This window comes from Vipera ursinii (genome assembly GCF_947247035.1).
Source record: "Vipera ursinii genome assembly, chromosome: 4".
NCBI classification, from domain to species: domain Eukaryota; kingdom Metazoa; phylum Chordata; class Lepidosauria; order Squamata; family Viperidae; genus Vipera; species Vipera ursinii.
The window spans coordinates 9,520,218-9,540,736 of NC_139514.1; the positions used below are offsets into that span (position 1 = coordinate 9,520,218).

Below are 20,519 nucleotides of genomic sequence, written 5' to 3' on the forward strand. Positions count from 1 at the left end.
TAAGAAAACCCCATGCTATTAGGAACTCAGCTCCGATATTACAAAACATCCCATATTACCATTAATTTCCTATAACTAAAACAACTAAATGTTGCAATGCTCTCTACATGGGGCTGCCCTTGAGGACCACTCGGAGGCTCCAACTGGTGCAGAATGCAGCCGCGCGAGTGGTGTTGGGGGTCTCCCGATACTCCCATGTTACACCTCTGGTCCGCGAGCTGCATTGGCTGCCAGTTGCCCTCCGGGTGAGATTCAAGGTGCTGGTAATGACCTACAAAGCCCTACATGGCATGGGTCCGGATTACCTACGGCAGCACCTGCTGCCGGCATCAACCTCCCTCCGTCCAGTGCGCTCCCACAGAGTGGGCCTCCTCAGGGTGCCTCTGATCAGAGAATGTCGATTGGTGCCCCCCAGGGGGAGGGCCTTCTCTGTGGGCGCTCTGGAACTATGGAATCAGTTACCGGTAGAGCTCCGGATGGCCGCCGACCTTCGCTCCTTCCGGCGCGAGTTAAAAACTTATTTATTTGAACAATCTGGCCTGGTTTGATGGGGTTGGGGTTGGGTCTAATTTTAACATAGTTTTAATCATTGTATTATATTGGGCATGATTATTTAATTCTTTTAACTTCTTTTAACTTTTGTATTTCTATTCTGATATTTATTGCCCTGTACACCGCCCTGAGTCCTTCGGGAGAAGGGCGGTATAAAAATTTAATAAAACTAAAACTAAACGAAACTAAAATGGAAACATGGAGAGATTTTTCCTCTCCTTCCTTCCTCTCAGACTCAATTTAAACCTAAGCTTGCTGTTTCATTGTTTAGTCATTTATCTACCTCTGTGGGAGTAACCTTTGAAAAATAAAACTATTGAAGTTAGACAGTTACGTGTAATTGCTGCATTGCTTTGCAAAAGTGATTTTTTTTAAAAAAAGAATAATCCTACACACAAAGGTCTATCTAGATACTGGAAAAGAACAGATGACGTGGTCTCGCTGGTGTTTAGAAACACTCACTAAGCTCTATTCACAATAACTCACAGGAAATACGCCATACGTCAGTTTAAATGGGACTTCTCGGGACACATAATTTATAAAACAGAACATTTGTTAAGTGAATTTTGTCCCATTTGACAACCTTTCTTGCCCCGGATGTTAATTGAATCACTGCAGTTGATAAGCTAGTAAAACTGGCTTCCCCGTTGACTTTGCTTGTCAGAAGCTCGCAAAAGGGGATCACGAGACCCCTGGACGCTGCAACCGTCATAAATATGAGTCAGCTGCCAAGCATCTGAGTTTCGATTACATGATTATGGGGGTGCTGCAATGGTCATAAGCGTGAAAAACGGTCAGAAGTCCCTTTTTTCAGGGCCATGGTAACTTCAAACGGTCACAAAAGGAATTGTAAATCGAAGACTATCTCTGTAGATTCTGTAAGCTATGGCTTAAATGTCTTTGACTTTATTATCCCCATTTTGGGGGATACTAGAATAAAGTTTTGCTTGTTGCAAACAACTATTGAGATGAGGAGGAGGAGGAGGAGAAAAATCAACGTTTTCTGCATGTCTTTGCAATCTGTCCGTGTCCTTATGTTTGATTCAACCTACATAACTGCTTTACCTCTGATTGTTAGCAAATACTACTACTACTACTACTACTACTACTAGTAGTAGTAGTAGTAATAATAATAATAAACTTGGAAGGGACCTTGGAGGTCTACTAGTCCAACCCCCTGCTCAAGCAGGAAAGCATTTCAGACAAACGGCTATCCAGTCTCTTCTTAACAACTTCCAGGGTTGGAGCAGCCACAACTTCTAGAGGCAGGTTGTTCCACTGATTAATCGTTCTAACTGTCCTTAGTTCCAGGTTGCTTCTCTCCTTGATTAGTTTCCATCCATTGCTTCTTGTCCTGCCCTCTGGTCCTTTGGAGAATAGGTTGACCACCCCCTCTTCTTTGTGGTTGTTGGAGACAGTTACAATGAACCAGTCCCGATGGAAAATCAAATTGTATAGCCTTTCCCATACCAAATAAAGGAAATAACAATAAACAATAATTGTGGTAGCCTACTGAATCATATCTAATTTTAAAACTCCCCCTTGGTCATTTTGGACAATGAAGGCCACAGAAGCAGCAACAGTTTATAGTAGCAACACATTTTTTTAAAAAAATAGCTATAAAATACTCAGCCAGCTTTATAGAATTATTTTTCTGGCTTGATATTTGTTTATTTACTTTTTTAAAGGAGAATAAAGGTGTTTGGGTATGTCATTAGAAAGCCTCAGTGCAGGGGTAGGCAACCTTGGCTCTTTTATGACTCGTGGACTTCAACTCCCAGAATTCCTGAGCCGGCTGGCTCAGGAATTCTGGGACTTGAAGTCCACGAGTCATAAAAGAGCCAAGGTTGCTTACCCCTGCCTCAGTGGGTTCGGGTGTGCAATTTCAGAAATGCTGGAAATTTCCAAAACAAAATAAAAACTTGGCTCATATAGATTCAAAGGACTGAATTGATACGAAAAATGATATCCTTTTCTTGTGTAAGAATTAGCCTACAGTAGGATGTTTTCCTGAACACCAAAGTGGGATAATAAAGGTAGTCCTCAATGTACAACATTTTGTTTAGTGACCGTTCAAAGTTACAACAGCACTGGAAAAGGTGACTTATTACCGTTTTTCATAATGACGACCTTTGCAGCATCCCCATGATCATGTGATCAAAATTCAGATGCTTGGCCACTGGTTCATATTTATGATGGTTGCTGTGTCCCAGGGTCATGTGATGTTGTATCTCAGTTACCAGGAGTAATGTCAAGGTAATGATTTAGAAGGTAACCAGCTGATGTAAGATGTATAATGTAATGATGGGAATGACTCAGCAGAGTCTATGTCCCTTTAAGAGCCAGCTGGTTTTTTGTCTCTTTAAGAACCTTGTATAAAAGGGTGGCTCAGTGGGTTAGGACGCTGAGCTTGTCGATCGGAAGGTCGGCAGTTTGGCGGGTCGAATCCCGAGTGCCGCGTAACAGAGTGAGCGCCTGTTACTCGTCCCAGCTTCTGCCAACCTAGCAGTTCGAAAGCACATAAAAAATGCAAGTAGAAAAATAGGGACCACTCCGGTGGGAAGGTAACAGCGTTCCGTGCGCCTTTGGCGTCTAGTCATGCCGGCCACATGACCACGGAGACGTCCTCGGACAAGCGCTGGCTCTTCGGCTTTGAAACGGAGATGAGCACCGGCCCCTAGAGTCGGAAACGACTAGCACGCATGTGCGGGGGAACCTTTACCTTTACCTATAAAAGGGAAGGCTCTGCAGATGTGTTTTCTCTTCTGTTTCCTGCTGTAACTGCTGTATGTTAGATCCTGCTGTATTAACAAGTGTATGTATATTGTTCCTGGTGTATGATATTATAGATAGTGTAAGACAAACCTTTTGGTACTGTCCATAGGGACGATACCACCATGCAGATGATACCACTCTAATGGCAGAAAGTGAAGAAGAACTAAAGAGCCTCTGGTTGCGGGTGAAGAAGGAGAGTGCAAAAGTTGGGTTGAAACTTAACATTAAGAAAACCAAGATCATGGCATACGGCCCTCTCAATTCCTGGCAAATAGATGGGGAAGAAATGGAGGTAGTGACAGATTTTATTTTCTGGGCTCCAAGATCACTGCACATGGGGACTGTAGCCAAGAAATTAAAAGACACTTGCTCCTGGGGAGGAAAGCAATGGCAAATCTAGACAGCACACTAAAAACCAGAGACATCACCCTGTCAACAAAAGTGCGTATAGTCAAGGCTATGGTCTTCCCAGTTGCAATGTATAGCAGTGAAAGTTGGACCATAAGAAAGGCTGAGCGCCAAAGAATGGAGGCCTTTGAACTATGGTGCTGGAGAAGACTCCTGCGAGTCCCTTGGACTGTAAGGCGATCAAACCGGTCAGTCCTAGAGGAGATCAACCCTGACTGCTCTTTAGAAGCCAGATCCTGAAGCTAAAACTCAAATACTTTGGCCACCTAATGAGAAGGAAGGACTCACTGGAGAAGAGCCTAATGCTGGGAAAGATTGAGGGCAAGAGAAGAAGGGGACGACAGAGAATGAGGTGGCTGGATGGAGTCACTGAAGCAGTAGGCGTGAGCTTAAATGGACTCCAGAAGATGGTAGAGGACAGGAAGGTCTGGAGGAACATTGTCCATGGGGTCGCGATAGGTCAGACACGACTTCGCAACTAACAACAAGATAAACCACCATTTAATATAGACCACTGTTTACTGTGTCTACTCCTGGGTTGTCTCTCACAATAAGACTGTGCATGCTCTGACAAGTAAGGCCAACTTTAAGGCAACTTTAGCTTATAATTTATTTATTTGTATCCTGCCTTTATTATTTGACAAATAACTCAAGATGGCGGACATAGCCAACACACCTTTTTCCTCCTCTTTTCCTCACCACAACCACCCTGTGAGGTGAATTGGGTTGACAGAGAATGGCCGGCCCCAAGTCACCCATCCTGGCTTTCATGCCTAGGGCGGGACTAGAACTCAGAATCTCCCACTTTCTAGCCTGGTGCTTTAACTACTAGGCCAAGCAGGTTCTCCTTTAAGGTCGAAAGCAAGTTGAGGCCTGACTCCCAAAATGCCTGCAAGTCCACACATTTTTCAGGAGGCAGAAAATTAGAAATTATGCACAATTTCTGCTCCTCGGAAGAGCAGTCAGGACAGAAGACTGAAGCTTGGCTGATTTAGGGCCTGCAATGCAGTGCTTTAACCAACAGAAGGGAGTAGAGGGAAGTGAAACTTAAGAGTGATCTCATCCTAAAATCCTATTTTTATAGGAACCTCTTTGTCCTTAAAGGCTTTATTGTGGGAAGAATCCAGAGAAAGAAATATTTTGAGGAACATTAAAAAGGCAGGATATATTTCCCCAAAGGAATCATGGAGAAGATCTTTTTAAAAAGACAGAAACCAGCCCCAAGAAATCATCCCCAGGCCCAGCAGAAACCAGCTTTTAGAAATGCAAATTCAATAATCCATTCAGGAAGGTTGGAGCCAAGAAGCTAGAAATTAGAAAGACAAAGACCCCTAAAATCTACATACCCCCACCCAAATTCGAAGGACAGGAGACATAATAGAATTAACCCACCGATACCAAAAGGGCACACTCAGACTCAGGTCAAAGTACATGACACAGGAAATACAAAGCCTCAGACAGGAACAGGGAGCAACCTCAAGAGCCCCAGAAGGTATAAAAGCCCACCTCTCTGCTCCATGTGGTCAGTTTTTCCAGAGCCTTCTTTCTGTCTGGCTCACCTCTTCAATAAACTGCAACCTTCTTTCTAAAGCAGTCTCCATTTTGATTATTCCCAGCTTGGACTGGGCCCTGATGAAGATTTTTCTTTCAACAGCTTTTATCCAGAGACGATAATTGCAAGAGTGCTTCTCATTTCGTATATAAAAACCACCCCATCCATGGCAAGTTTTCCTTAATATGCAGAGAAAAAGCACTGATGATGGGTGATTTTTTTTTCCTTCCCACCTCTTGCTAGAATGGGAGATATACTTTGTACAGAACAAAAATCGCCTCTAAGTGAGATGGGTTGCATAGAGGTAGCCCTCAACTTAGAACCATGCTTTTAGCAACCATCTGAAGTTACCACCACACTGAAAAAGTAACTTACAAACAGTCCTCACCCTTACAAACATTGCAGCATTGCCACAGTCATGTGATCAAAAATTCTGGCACTTTGCAGCCGGCACCTAATTATGGTGGTTGCAGCACCCCAGAGTCAGATGATCACCGTTTGGGACCTTCTCAGCCAGCTTCCAACAAGCAAAGTCAATGGGAGAAGCTGGATTTCCTTTATAACTCCTTTAACAATTGCAGTTGACTGGCTTAAAAACTGTGCCCCCCCCAAAAAAAAGGCTTATAAAAGTGTGCTGCAGCTGCAAAAAAAAAGTCAACACAGTGCTAGGCTGCATTAATAGAGGGATAGAATCAAGATCATGCGAAGTGTTAATACCACTTTATAATGCTTTGGTAAGACCATACGTAGAATACTGCATCCAATATTGGTCACCACAATGTAAAAAAGATGTTGAGACTCTTGAAAGAGTACAGAGAAGAGCAACAAAGATGATTAGGGGACTGGAGACTAAGACATATAAGGAACGGTTGCTGGAATTGGGTAGGTCTAGTTTAATGAAGAGAAGGACGAGGGGGGACATGATAGCAGTCTTCCAATATCTCAGGGGCTGCCCCAAAGAAGGACTCAAGCTATTCTCCAAAGCACCTGAAGGCAGGACAAGAAGCAACAGATGGAAATGGTCACTGCAGTTGTTAAGTTAGTAACATGCTTATTAAGTGACCCTGGCTTCCTCACTGGCTTTGCTTGTCAGAAGGTCACAAAAGGGGATCAACGTGACCCTCCGGGACACTGCAAATGTCATAAATGTGAGTCCGTTCCCAAGCGTCTGAATTTTGATCATGTGACCCTGAGGATGCTGCAGTGGCCATAAGTATGAAAAATGGTCACCAGTCACTTTTTTCAGTTCTGCTGTAACTTTGAATGGTACAGCAGTAAATGTTGCTAAGTTAAGTACAAGCTGCATTAAGTTTATTCCTTTTTAAAAAGCAGTAAATTATATGGTTTTGATGACTGTGAAGTGCACAGACATGCATGTACATAAGTAAATTGAAAAAAAAACACCTTAGCAGTCACCTTCAAAATAAAAGCAATGCAATCCTGCATGGCGTATACTTATTTACATTTGATTTCTAATTTCCAATTGTCCTCACGGAGGCCGGACAGGTACAGCCAAAGGACCAGATGTGGCCTGGGCACTGTAAAAAAAACTGGGTCTGCTAGCTAAGACTTATATACTGCTTCACAGTGCTTTACAGCCCTCTCTAAGCAGTTTACAGAATCAGCCTGTTGCCCCCAACAATCTGGATCCTCATTTTACTGACCTCGGAAGGATGGAAGGCTGAGTCAACCTTGAGGTGGTCAGGATTGAACCTCTGGCAGTCAACAGAATTAGCCACTGAGCCACCAAGGGTCTTTTCAAAGATGTTTGTAAGAAACAGTGACACACACCCCCGCCGCCACAGTAAATATATATACCTCTGCGCAGGCGTTTGCAAGTTGTTCTGCTTCCGTGCTGATGTTGTCAGCTGGCAAAATTGTCTGTGGAGCATTGACCTCATCGCTTTGACAATCTTCTACTCCAGCTTGGCAGTGCCATCAATTAACATCACATCAGCACAATGTTAATGATGGGGGAGGGGGCTTTGTGACCTGCTGGTACGTCTTAAGCTTAAGTTTCTTTAAGAACTTGCATGACTCATTCTTTTACCACACTTTGTACTTTGTACTATCTATATATATAACCACTTCATTCCAATTCACTTTTTCCCCCCTGCGTTGTTCTGGCTTTTAGTCACTTCAGCTTGAATAGATTCGTGAACCAGCTGACAAACATAACTTAGAGATATAATTTATCTTGGGGAAAAGTCATTTTCTACCATAGGGATATAAGCCGGCCTGTGTTCCGAGATTTTACAAGACAATCTATGGAATTTGAATTCCATGGAAGACTTCATGCTGTTTGTTTATTTGTTTATTCAGTGGTATGGCTGCCCATCTCAAACAAGTGACTCTGGGTGGCAAATAATCATAAAATCTGCAGGGCACAGGCAGAGGGCGTGGCTACCATGCCGCTGCAGGGCCACCTGGGCGATCTGCTGTGGCGGACCGTGGAGGTGGTAGGTGGCCCTGCGGGCAGGCAGGGGCAGGGTGGAGCAGGGGCAGGGCAGTTTTTGAGCACTTGGTGTCTGAAAGGTTCACCATCACCAGTATAGGGTCTCCTGCTTCAGCAGGGGGTTGGATTAGAACAGGGGTAGGCAACCTTGGCTCTTTTATGACTCGTGGACTTCAACTCCCAGAATTCCTAAGCCAGCCATGCTGAGGGGAAAGCGAGAGGTTTCCAAGCTGAGCCATGCTGGCTCAGGAATTCTGGGAGTTGAAGTCCGTGAGTCAGAAGAGAGCCAAGGTTGCCTACCCCTGGACTAGAAGAACCCCAAGGTCCCTTCCAACTCTGTTTTTCTGTTATTCTGTTAATGCTCACTAATGAGTGCTGCTTTGCACACCACAACTGCTCCACATTCAATCCAATCCAGTCTAATCCAATCTATCCAAGATAATGCCAGTGACATGCTTGGGGTCAAGGCAGCGCTAGTGTTGGCAAGATGTGCAGGGTGGCACTAGCGCTGGTGAGACACGATGTTATGTCGTGGGTTCTGGTGAGCAGGAATGAAGACACACGGCTGAGTGTAGAGAAACTCATTCTTTATTTCTTCATGGTACTGTACTTGAGCTTGGGCTGCTTCCAGCCCCAATATATAGCCAGGCCCTATGGTAGTAGCCAATAAGATTGAACCCGCGCTTGCCGCCAGAGGCTGACCAATTGCAGGCCCGGAGATGGCCTGTCTGGGTTGCTGGTGAGCCGTTAGCTCTCCAGCAACACACGTGGTGTGGTACCCAAAAGCCCAGTACATAACACATGAGGTTGGGGGCAGCTCTAGCTCCAGCAGGACACTTGGGGTAGGGTGGTGCTAGCACCTGCAGTATGCTCGGGGTGGCGCTAGTGCCAGTGGGACGCTCAGGGTCGGGGTAGTTTTAGTGCTGGCGGGATGCTCGGGGTGGTGTTAGCATGACTATGGGGGGGTGGTGAGTGCACTGGCCATCCCTTCACGTGGCCTGGTGGCCAAGCAGCCAACAGGTTGGGGACCCTTGGACTAGAAGATTTCCAGGATCTCTTCCAGCTCTATGATTCTGAGACTTTTAATCCATTCATCTGAAGCAAACTGACTAAGCATGAATGCCTATGGGGGAAAGAGTGGGATCTAGATAAGGCTTGCAGGTTCAGGTGGGAAAAATCTAGAGATCTAAAATGCCCCCCCCCCCCAGTTTCGGAAGTGAGGATATTCTTTGCAGCTGAGATTGCACTTTTTAATTTTTGCCAATATTTTCGCTACTGAGTGCAAAACACAGCAGGTCGAGCATCTAAGGGCAATTTCCAATCTCCATTTGTTTTGCTTTTAATAAAATGAATATGTGGTCTATTACATACTTTAGTTGCAATAAAATAGATGCATTAAATATTATTTTTAAAAAATGGCAGAAAATTGCACTAATGATGTCAAGGGTTCAAACTTGAGGCTTGATAGGCCATCGAAAAAGACTATTTACATTGTTTGGGCCACAGGCTTCACACCATTAACCTTAGCAGGGCAAGGAGGCTAAGATCAAGCTACTATTTGGCTTTGCACGGTGCTTCACAACAGCCTTTTTTTTTTTTTAGATTGTGGGAACTTTAAATGGTGACTAAAAACATTCTCATACTATTCAGTGATATTGCTGTCATACCATCTATTTTGGCCAGGGTCCCCTCCAACTTTTAAACGCTCTTGGCTATCAGTTTATTTATTTCACTGATTCTCTTTTTGCAATACAAAATGGACATTCTTTTGAGCTAATTTATTTATTTAATTTATTTATTAATTTTATTTATATACCGCCCTTCTCCCGAAGGACTCACGGCGGTGAACAGGGCAATACATGTTAAAAGACAAAAATTAAAAATTAAAAAAGATTAAACAAATGCCCAAATCTCTTACAATAGGTTAAAACACATTAAAGTAATAAAAAACCCAACCCATCCCATCAGGCCAGGCCAGCTTGTTAGAAGAGATACGTCTTTAGATTGCGCCGGAAGGAGCGCAGGTCGGGCGCCATCCGGAGCTCAACCGGAAGACAGTTCCATAAATCCGGCGCGCCCACAGAGAACGCCCTCCCCCTGGGGGCCCCCAGTCGGCATTCTTTGACCGGTGGCACCCTGAGGAGGCCCTCTCTGTGGGAGCGTACTGGGCGGAGGGAAGTTGATGCTGGCCGCAGGTGCTCCCCAAGGTATTGAATGAATGAAACTGCTACTGTACAAGCTTGTGATGGATTCTATTTAAGCCACTATTCTCTGGGACTTTGTGTTGTAGCTTTAAGTGCCAAAATACGGCCCAAGGCTTGCATAGTTTTGAAATGGACAATAGTGATTCTCTCACTATTGTTCCAAACTTTGCACCTCAAGCATTTCCCTTCATAACAAATCCCAACTTGACCAACAAGGGTGTTCCTCCAACATAATTAAAAGCAAATTTTTACAAAGCAGAGAGTTTTGGCAGCAGCAATGGTGCAGGACCAACCTCTTTAAAAGACTGCATTCCCCTCTGATATTACCACTTTTCATTCTGTAAACAATTCTGTGTCTCATAATGCTATTCATCTGTGCCAAGAATTGGCAACTTATACTCTCCAGTTGTTTTGGATTAAAAGACCCATAAGCCTCAGGCAGCACAGCCCAGGACCAGGAAATAAAGAAGTTGGATCTAAACAGAAACACCGTCATCTTTTTCTTTTCATATGTACATCAGGTGTTCTCTTGCACCTCTGTTTTCTAGTCATTTCATTGTGCTTACCATTCCCAGCCATATTTCAACTCTACCACCCATAGGACGTAGAGGGGGCATGGTGGTGGCTCAGAGGTTAAGATGCTGGGTTTGTCCTAAATGCCACGTGAAAGGGTGGCTCCCTTCCTTGCCCCAGCTCCTGCCAACCTAGCAGTGTGAAAGCATGTGTATGCGAGTAGATAAATAGGTACCACTTCGGTGGGAAGGTAAGAGCGCTACATGACATCATTCTGGCCACATGACCATGGAAATGTCTTTAGACAGCCCTGGCCCAATGGCCTGCAAACAGAGATGAGCACCGTGTCAACCTTCAACCGATTCTGGCTGCAGCCATCTTCACTTCATTTTTGGTTGCCCCAGTAATGGGAGGGGGGAAGATATATTCTTCTAGTTTAGTCATAACAATAACATTCATGTGGGAACCAAGGTCAAGTTACCTAAGTTTTGGTGGGCTGGAGCTTCCGTTAGAAAGCCCGCCAAAGTAATTAATTGGGGATTGTGGTTTATGACATATTGCAGGGGTGGGAAGTTCAACTTCTTACTTTGTAACCCTGCGGGGGAGGGAATTTTCAGTCTTGGTTTCACCCATTTTCTGCCTATGCTATGTAGCCATTAAACATGTTCTTTGAGGAAAGCATTTGCCTCAGAGTTCTTATTGCTATTAGTCTCATCTATCGGAACCATGGCACGCTGCCCCTTATAGTCAGCAATGTCTAGCGGAGTAAAATTCACAGGGACACTCTTAACGTATAGGGAGCAATTCTGCTCTCTCCTTCTCTCTGATACTCCTGACACAAAAGTACTCTTTGTACTTGGCTGTGCCCTATCTGGGTACATTCCTCTTTTCCTTCAAATTTCACCATGAAGGTTCCTAAAAAGCAAGTGACAGACTGAGCGTTTGTAAAGTGGTAGGAACATGAAGGCTCTGACAGAGCGGGAGATTTCAGGACCTTGGAGAGCTCACAGAAATATATTGCATTCACTCTTACCAGAAATGTTATTCTACCACTTCTTTGTGGCCAACGTAGGATCTAAACATTCTAACACGACTAGGTAACCCTTCAGGTCTACCGCTGCTTTCAACTGACTACTGTAGATTTAAAGAGAAAATTGCTTTGTCAAAATAAATAAATAAAATGAAAATGAAAATAAATCAAAGCTAGCTAGTTTATACTGTTCCTCTGAATGAAGATGCATTCCCTTCAAATCCGTTGGGACTCTGGTATATATATATATTTTCCACAGCAATTTTTCTTTTCTGGTTGTTTTTTTTTATCCCATTTATATCCCGCCCTTCTCCGAAGACTCAGGGCGGCTTACAATTTAAAGCACAAATCAGTGTCCTTAGCAATAGCCTTCATTCTATGTATATGCCTGCTTATTAGGACTTTCTCCCCCCCAAGTGGCATTATTACAAAGTCAGCTTATTGCCCCCAACAATCTGGGTCCTCATTTTACCTACCTCGGAAGGATGGAGGGCTGAGTCAACCTTGAGCCTGGTGGGACTCGAACCTCTCACTAATTGCAGGCAGCTGGTGTTACTTAAGGAGGCATTAGCCCACTGCTCCACCAAGTGTCAGAATCCATTTATATCACATTTCATAAATGTATAGGTAGAATATTGTGCTTATTCTGGGGATTCTGCCATCTCTCCGAGGGGGGGGGGGGAGAGGATGGTTACTTAGATTGAAATAGGCTATCTTCAAACACCAGGGAAGCGTTTGATCTGGGGGAGAGAGGGGGAGAGAGAGATCTGGATCGCATCTTCATTTACAACTGAAAAGGAAGAAGCAATAACAATAAACACAAGGAGAGTTCCCTTTCCCACGGAAGGGCCTGACACCTAAGTAAATGATGGGAGCCTGACCAAATGGATGAGGGGAGGGGGTTGAAATGGGAATGCTTTATATAGGATTGAAATGTAACTCTGTTACATCCCGTTTTGTATTGCCACAATCGATTCCATCCTAGTAAACATTTCCTTTTTGGACTAAACTTGCATCCAAGGGTTCTTATTTCCTAAGATGTGGATTGAGGTGGGTCCTGACACCAAGGCTCTTTTCTGCCTATTTGGTGGGTTGCTCCTTTTCTGAAGCTGTGCGTATTTTACTATGACTGCAGAGGCTACGCAGGTGTTAGCCGTGGACTCCTTCAGATAATAGAATGGCTAGGTTCTATAGTCGAAATAGTGTACAATTGCTTCTGAAAGGGATTATCATTTGTCCCTTGCTGGCTAATGACCCTGTCCGACACAACAGACCCTTCAGAAATTCATCACCGCTTTTGCCTTAATGCTCTCTACTTCGTTAAGAAAGGTCACCACATCCAAGCAAGCGCTGCTGCTGGATTTGCTTGCCTTCATTCTTGATTACTCCTGCATCTCCTTAATTAGGAATAAGGAGGCCACCAAAGAATTAGCTTCAGACATTGACACTCAGGTGACGGATAACAAGCATGGAAAAGGAAAGGCCGCAGGAAGCAAGTGTATCATAGGGATGCTTCAAGTACAGCTGAGATAAGTAATGGCAGGTAGAGAGCGGAAAGCTGCGAGTAGGCAGGAATGACATGTAAAGAGTAAAATTCATAGTAATTGAATCACTTGGAAAACACTCATGGAACTTCCAAAAATAGCAGCTAATGATCTTATCTACCGAATGGTGAATGATTAATTTCTAGTTACGAAGCAATTATGTTGTCTTTTCACTGTGCTGTGCTGAGATCTACAGTAAGCCCACGGTGAGTTTGACAATCAGTGGAGAGAAACGAATTTTCGATTAATAGCTTTAGAGGAAAGAAGCAGCAATCTTCATCACCGGTTGTGTCCAAGATCCTGGGTTTTTTTTTTCCCCCCCTTCTTTTTCTGGCATACATGCAGCTGACTCCACAGGTCCTCAAAAGTGTGTGTGTGCATTTGGGTGTGTATATTTATTTATTTTTATTTATTTTAATTCCATTTATATCCCGCCCTTCTCCGAAGACTCAGGGCGGCTTACAAGCTTAGCAGTAGCCTTCATTCTATGTATATGCCTGCTTATTAGGGCTTTCACACACACCCAAGCGGCATTATTACAAAGTCAGCTTAATGGCCCCCAACAATCTGGGTCCTCATTTTACCTACCTCAGAAGGATGGAAGGCTGAGTCAACCTTGAGCCTGGTGGGATGCGAACCTGCACTAATTGCAGGCAGCTGGTGTTACTTAAGGAGGCATTAGCCCACTGCTCCACCAAGGCTCTTACAGATATAGGGACAGCACAAAAGCAATTGTGTTTTACATTTTGCCACCCATTTTGCTCAGAAAGACTCGTTTTATGTACACCTAGAAACCTTTACATCAGGCATGTCAAACTGCCGGCCCGCGAGCCGGATGCATCATACTGAAACGGCACCCATCCCATTGCTGGCAATGGGGAAAAAGTTGCAATACGTCACGGGACGTCGCGAGTTTGACATGCCTGCTCTACATCTAAAGCGTATGAAGAGAGCTTAACCACGTGGATTCCCCCCCCCCAATTGAATTATAACCCTCTCATGATATACAGGTATCCTTGACTTACAGCCACAATTGAGCCCAAAATTTCTGTTGGTAGGTGAGACATTTGCGAAGTGGGTTTTGCCCCATTTTATCCCTTTTCTTGTCACAGTTGTGAAGTGAATCTCTGCAGGTGTGATGTTAGTAACATGATTGTGAAATGAATCTGGCTTCCCCTTTCACACTGCTTATCCGAAGGTTGAAAAAAGGGGATCACAAGGTCCCGGGACACTGCAACCGTCATAAATATGAGTCCGTTGCCATGAGTCATAAGTCACTTTGTTCAGTGCCGTTGTAACTTTGAACGATCACTAAGTGAACAGTTATAAGTCAAGGACTACCTATATATGAAGTATACTTGGGACAGTCGGCATGAGGAGGAAGCATTTCCCATAACACAAGGAAAAGATATACCAGAACTCGGATGATCAGTTTAAGAAATGATCTGTTAATACTTGAAAAATGTTCTTCTGCATACATTGCTATTGCTATTAGTTAATTTAATCAATGCCAAACCATTTGTTTCCAAGAGCTAGGACAAGATCCATGACAGGGCTATGATCTATTGTAGGATAAGTTGCATCCTTTCTATGGAGAAAGAAGAAAGCTTCAAAAATAAAATATAAAAGAAGAGAGGAAGAAATGGGAAGAAAAGGGAAACCAGAAGATCACATTTAGGGCACCGGTCCATGGCATGCCAGAAGCTGGTTCACACAACAAGCAAAGCCCCATCCGCAGGATACAGGCAGCATGCAAAACCACACCCTCTCCAGTCCATGGAAAAACCTCTCTCCACAGAACCGGTCCCTGGTGCCTGAAAGGTTGGGGACCGCTGATTTAGGACACTTTCCTCCAGTTAGTACTCTCTGAATATTGGGATTTATTTGCAAAATTTATCGGTCACTCATCTTACCAAGGGTAACTCTAGGCAACTTACAGTCCTCAAAAGATTCAAAACTATAGAGAACGCTGCTATGCCAATAAACCTGAAGAGTGTTAGCTGAAGAAGACAATCTGAATCTAGCTAGCTGAAATAATTTCATCACAAATTCAGAAGACAAATGCTTAAGTATTTTCTGTAGTGCAGAAAAGATACAAAACAGAATCCAATGCAAAGGAAGTTTCTGAATCTTGAAGAGTGCTGGCTTTTTTCTAAATAATATCTGTGACATAGATGGCATCGTGGAAGTAATAATGTTTAAAACCAGCATTTTCCCTCTTTCCATCTAGCCCGCCAAAAATCAACTAAAGCAGGGGCCTTCAAACTTGGCAACTTTAAGACTTGTAGACTTCAACTCCTAGAATTCCTCAGCTGAGGAATTCTGGGAGTTGAAGTCCACAAGTCTTAAAGTTGTCACATTTGAAGACCACTGCACCAAAGCAAGGATTACCTTAGAGTTTCTCCGGAGGACCCCCTTCTTTTCCACAGGTTGACCAAACTGCTTGAACGGCTGGTTGCGGAAGACGGTTTTCCATCGCCAACATGCATGCGAACCACTGTCGACGTGGTGAACGCACTGCGTACATTCCTCTCTGGCTTGGCAAGGATGATGTACACCTTTGGCACAAACATGCAACCCAGGGCCACTGTGGCACTCAGGCTTACCGAAAAGCACATGGTGATAATCTTATAGTTGCTCCCGAAATAAATTGGCACAAAGGCCAACCAAATGATGCAAGTGGTATACATGGTGAAGGCGATATATTTGGCTTCGTTGAAATTGGCAGGGACGTTTCTGGTCTTGAATGCATAAAAAGTGCAGCTTAAAATGAGCAAACCATTGTATCCGAGAGGGGTCACAACCCCCAAGTTGGTGGTGTTGCATATCAGGTACACCTCTCGGATGCTTGGGTAATGGTGCTTGATATCTGGGGGCTCCATAATGAACAGGGCAACGATGATGCCAAGTTGAACGCAGATCAAGATAAAAGCTATGACCAGCTGGGCACAAGCGCTCATGAATCGTGGCTTCTTGGTACAGATTTTCTTCTTGCTGCCGGCCAGAATCCTGGCGATGCGGTTGGTTTTCGTCACGAGAGCTGAATAGCTCATAGCTGGGGAGAGACCAATGCCAATCCTTTGAAGGTAACAGTAGATCTGCTGGGGCTTGGCGATCAGGCAGAAGGTGCACAGGTAGCCCAAAAAGATGCCAGCCAAGATGATGTAGCAGAGTTCTCGGCTGGAGGATTTGACAACCGGCGTGTCACGGTACATGATGAATACAGCAGTGACAAACAAAGTAGCCAGGAGACCCAAGCAGGCAAAAACCACCGCAGCGATAGGTTCTGGATCACCCCATCGTAGATATTCAACTGGGATTAAATCGCAACCTGAGAAGGAGAGGAATAAAGAAGACAATTATTTTTTTTTAAGCAGCAGCCCTGGTTAAGGCAAGTAGACACCTGTTCCTCGAAATGTCATTGATGGGAAACCAAATAATTGCTCCTTCGACTTCAATCTTTGGAATCAAACAAATCTAGGAATCAAATAGAAGTTCACTGCAATTTGTCTGAGCAGTTGGTAGGATCTGATGCTCAGAAGTAAAAAGAGTTGGGTGTGGCTAATACTCAGTTGGGAGGTTACCAGGAAATACTGAAATAGAAGTCACAGGGAAGCTGAGATAATATCTGTGATGGATTGTAGTCTGGATTCCCAGAAGGGAGTGCATTCCAGAGGAGCAAAGGATGACTCAGTTTAGATAGCTTGTGTGAGAGAAAGAGGGCGAGGATGGATCCTCCCTAATAGTTCCCTGAGTACACTCTTTATGTGCCTGGTAGTTTGCTTTAGTTTGGCAAGACTCTATCTTTAGGTGAGGAACAATAAAGAAATCTGCTTGGAAGAGTCACAATTTATTTTTCTTGGGTTTCTTACAGGAAATATTTTAGTTTAGTGTAGTGGCTAAGGCATCAGGCTAGAATCCAGAAAAGTGTGAGTTTTAGTCTTGCTTTAGGCAGGAGGCCACTTAAATGACTTTGGACCAGTCACACTCTCTCAGCCCTAGGAAGGATGCAATGGCAAGCTATTTCCCCAAAACTTTGCCAAAAAAACTGCAGGGACTTGCAGTCAACAGGAGTCAAGAGGGAAGGAAGGAAGGAAGGAAGGAAGGAAGGAAGGAAGGAAGGAAGGAAGGAAGGAAGGAAGGAAGGAAGGAAGGAAGGAAGGCTGGCTCTTTGTCTCTACAGGCAATCCTCAACTTACAACAGTTTGTTTAGTGACTGTTCAAAGTTACAACAGTACTGAAAAAGTGACTTCTGGCCATTTTTCATACTGATGACTGTTGCAACATTTTCATGGTCACATGATCAAAATTCAGACATTTGGAAACTGGCATGTATTTATGACAGTTGCAGTGTCCCGTGGTCATGTGATCTTATGACCTGACAAGCAAAGTAAATGAGAAAGCCACTTTCCTTAAACAATCATGTTACTAACTTAAGACTTAACAGTGATTCACTGAACAATCGTAGCAAGAAAGTGCACAAAATGGAGCGAAACTCACTGTCTTGCTTAGCAACAGATATTTTGGGCTCAATTGTGGTCATAAGTCAAGGACTACCTGAATTCCATTTTAGTAGATGAAATTCCCACAGTAACAGTAGATGACCAGGCATTTTTCCAGCCACAATTCCATTATCCTCTTGACGAATGTCTTACTGGAATCATTTAACCCAGGGGTCTTCAAACTTGGCCCTTCTATGACTGGTGGACTTCAACTCCCAGAACTCCTCAGCCAGGCATGCTGGCTGAGGAATTCTGGGAGTTGAAGTCCACAATTCATAAAAGGGCCAAGTTTGAAGGCCCCTGATTTAACCTCTTCTCTTAAGCTAAAATAGATCTCCTAGTCCAGTGTTTCTCAACCTTGGCAACTTGAAGATGTCTGGACTTCAACTCCCAGAATTCTCCAGCCAGCAAAGATGGCTGGAGAATTCTGGGAGCTGAAGTCCACCCAGCTTCAAGTTGTCAAGGTTGAGAAACACTGCCCTAGTCCAATACCTTTCTTCTGAGCTGCTCATCTGCTCCACAGCTCCTGAGTTATTACTGATAAAGCTGGCACTTGATGCCTCTTCTGAATTTTGTAGGTGCCATAATTTTGCCCTCTCAGACTGCTTTGATGAGAAATGGATTGGCATCTGATTTTTCCCCAAAGTTAATCCATTTTATCATTTGCCAAACTTGAAGCCACCTGAAGAGGATCTCAGTCAGTCTTAGGGTCTCACATTCCTTACCCGAACTGATTGCATTTTCTTTTGTAATGCATAATTATATGTCAGCCATCCTTCTTTTTAATTGTAACCGACACATACTCTGCAAATTAAGCTTGTCCTAATTATCATATCCCACATTAATATTTAGCTTCCACCCTCTCCCCCTTTTCACACCCAGAAAGGGCAATTCCTTTAGCTCTCCAGCTGATTAATCAAGCAACTGCAGTACTAATGTATTTAAATTTTAAACTCTTCACATATGGCACCAGATGACTCGTTTCTCACTTCCTAGAATAAACTGTTGACATTTGTGTTGTGCTGAAATGTGCCTTGCAATGCAATCTATCAGATTTATTTATCAGATTTATCAACAAAGATGACTGGGGGACTGGAGGCTAAAACATATAGGGAAAGGTTGCTGGAATTGGGTATGTTTAACAAAGAGAAGAGTGAGGGGTGACATGATAGCAGTCTTCCAATATCTCAGGGGCTGCCCCAAAGAAGAGGGAGCCAAGCTATTCTCCAAAGCACCTGAAAGCAGGCCAAGAAGCAATGGATGGAAACTAGTCAAGGAGAGAAGCAACCTAGAACTGAGGAGAAACTTCCTGACAGTTAGAACAATTAAGCAGTGGAACAACCTGCATCCAAAAGCGGTAAATGCTCCAACACTGGACATTTTTAAGAAGAGACTGGACAGCCATTTGCCTGAAATGGTATAGGGTTTCCTGCCTGAGCAGGGGGTTGGACTAGATGACCTCCAAGGTCCCTTCCAACTTCTTCTTCTTCTTCTTCTTCTTCTTCTTCTTCTTCTTCTTCTTCTTCTTCTTCTTCTTCTTCTTCTTCTTCTTCTTCTTCTTCTTCTTCTTCTTCTTCTTTATTTTCTTTCCCTATGAGAAAGGGCTCTTTCCCGCCCCCCTACATTATTCCCCAGGCACTTGATAGATGCTTTTGAATTTCCCTTGGTGACATTTTGGAGCTAAGCTGATTGTTAATGTTGACATTGTGTTCTGCTATGTATCACTCTGAAGCTGCTGGATTTATTAACTTGTCTCAGTCCCCCAAAACTCAGTGGTTAGAGGTTCCTCAAAATTCCCTAAATCAGACATGTCAAACTCGTGACGTCACGTGACGTCGTACAACGTATCGGGACGGTTTCACCATTGCCGACAATGGGGTGGGTGCAGCTTCCGTGTGACCCGTTCGGCCCACGGGCCGGCAGTTTGACACCCGTGCCCTAGATAGATGGTTTAGTCTACAAATTGCTGATTCAGTTCCCCTAAGTAAGTGAGTAGCGAGTCTATCTCCAGTCTATGGAGATTCTCAATCATCCCAGGTCATGGTTGTTTTCTTGCAGATGTTTTTTTTTCTTTTCTTCCCCCAACTGAGTGATGTAGGGTCATTAGGTAACACCATCAGTGCTGGAAGGTGTTAGATTCTAGAAGGTGCTAGAAGTGCTAGAATCTAGCACTGCTGCTGCTGCCTAGTTTGGTAATGAGATCTCTGCAAGAAAACAGCCACAAACAGGTGGCATCCTTATTTCTCTCCTTTCAATCAGTTTGAGATTTCCTTCATGGTTGTAATAATAACATATTGGATCTGTAAGTTGAGTCATTAACTAGATTTATCTCTCTTTCTCTCATCTCTCTCTCTCTTCTTCCCTCTCATCTATCTGTCTATCTGACTGTCTGTCTGTCTATCTATAATCTACCATCTATCTTTCTACCTACCTACCTACCTATCATCTGTCTGTCTGTCTGTCTAGCTAGCTAGCTATCATCCTTTCATCCAGTACCTGTGTTTCTGTTCTACCGTCTCAAAAATCAACATATCTAGAGGATATGAATAAGAAATAAAAATGCCTGCTCAGAGGGAAGGCTGATCAAAGGCTGGTGGAATTAATAACATTCTCTCTTCTTGTATTTTTCAAAGCCACTGAATTTAACAATTTCTTTTACCTGCTGCACTAATCACAAAGACGGTGAGTTGGTCTTATTTTCCTCCTCCGAGAACAATTCAAAAACAGTAATAAGCCAGGGGAAAATAATCAGTCGGGAAGAATAGACCAAAAGAAGGGTGGGGGGAATCAGTCTGCAGCCAATACTGCCTTCCCGGCAGGTGTGTACTCCCTCTTAAATGCAATTCGCTTTCGCTTTTAGCATCAACCTAACTGAAATAATGTTCTTTTAAATACTTCAGAACCCTAGGAGGGAAGATTTAAAGCAAATGTTGATGAACAATAAAGCTGCTGTATAGGAAGAATGCAATATGCATTTATACCCA

The 20,519-nt window shown here is 43.7% G+C and overlaps 1 protein-coding gene across 1 annotated transcript in view; it reads right to left on the bottom strand.

The window, feature by feature from the left end:
- GRM5 (glutamate metabotropic receptor 5) overlaps positions 1 to 20,519 on the bottom strand; it is a gene marked incomplete at both ends in the record, with an annotated part of 252,987 nt that overhangs the window by 23,990 nt on the left and 208,478 nt on the right. The window contains one exon of the mRNA XM_083362593.1: positions 15,425 to 16,364. Within this exon, the coding sequence (XP_083218719.1) occupies positions 15,425 to 16,364 (940 nt within the window). The remainder of the gene's footprint in view (positions 1 to 15,424; positions 16,365 to 20,519) is intronic.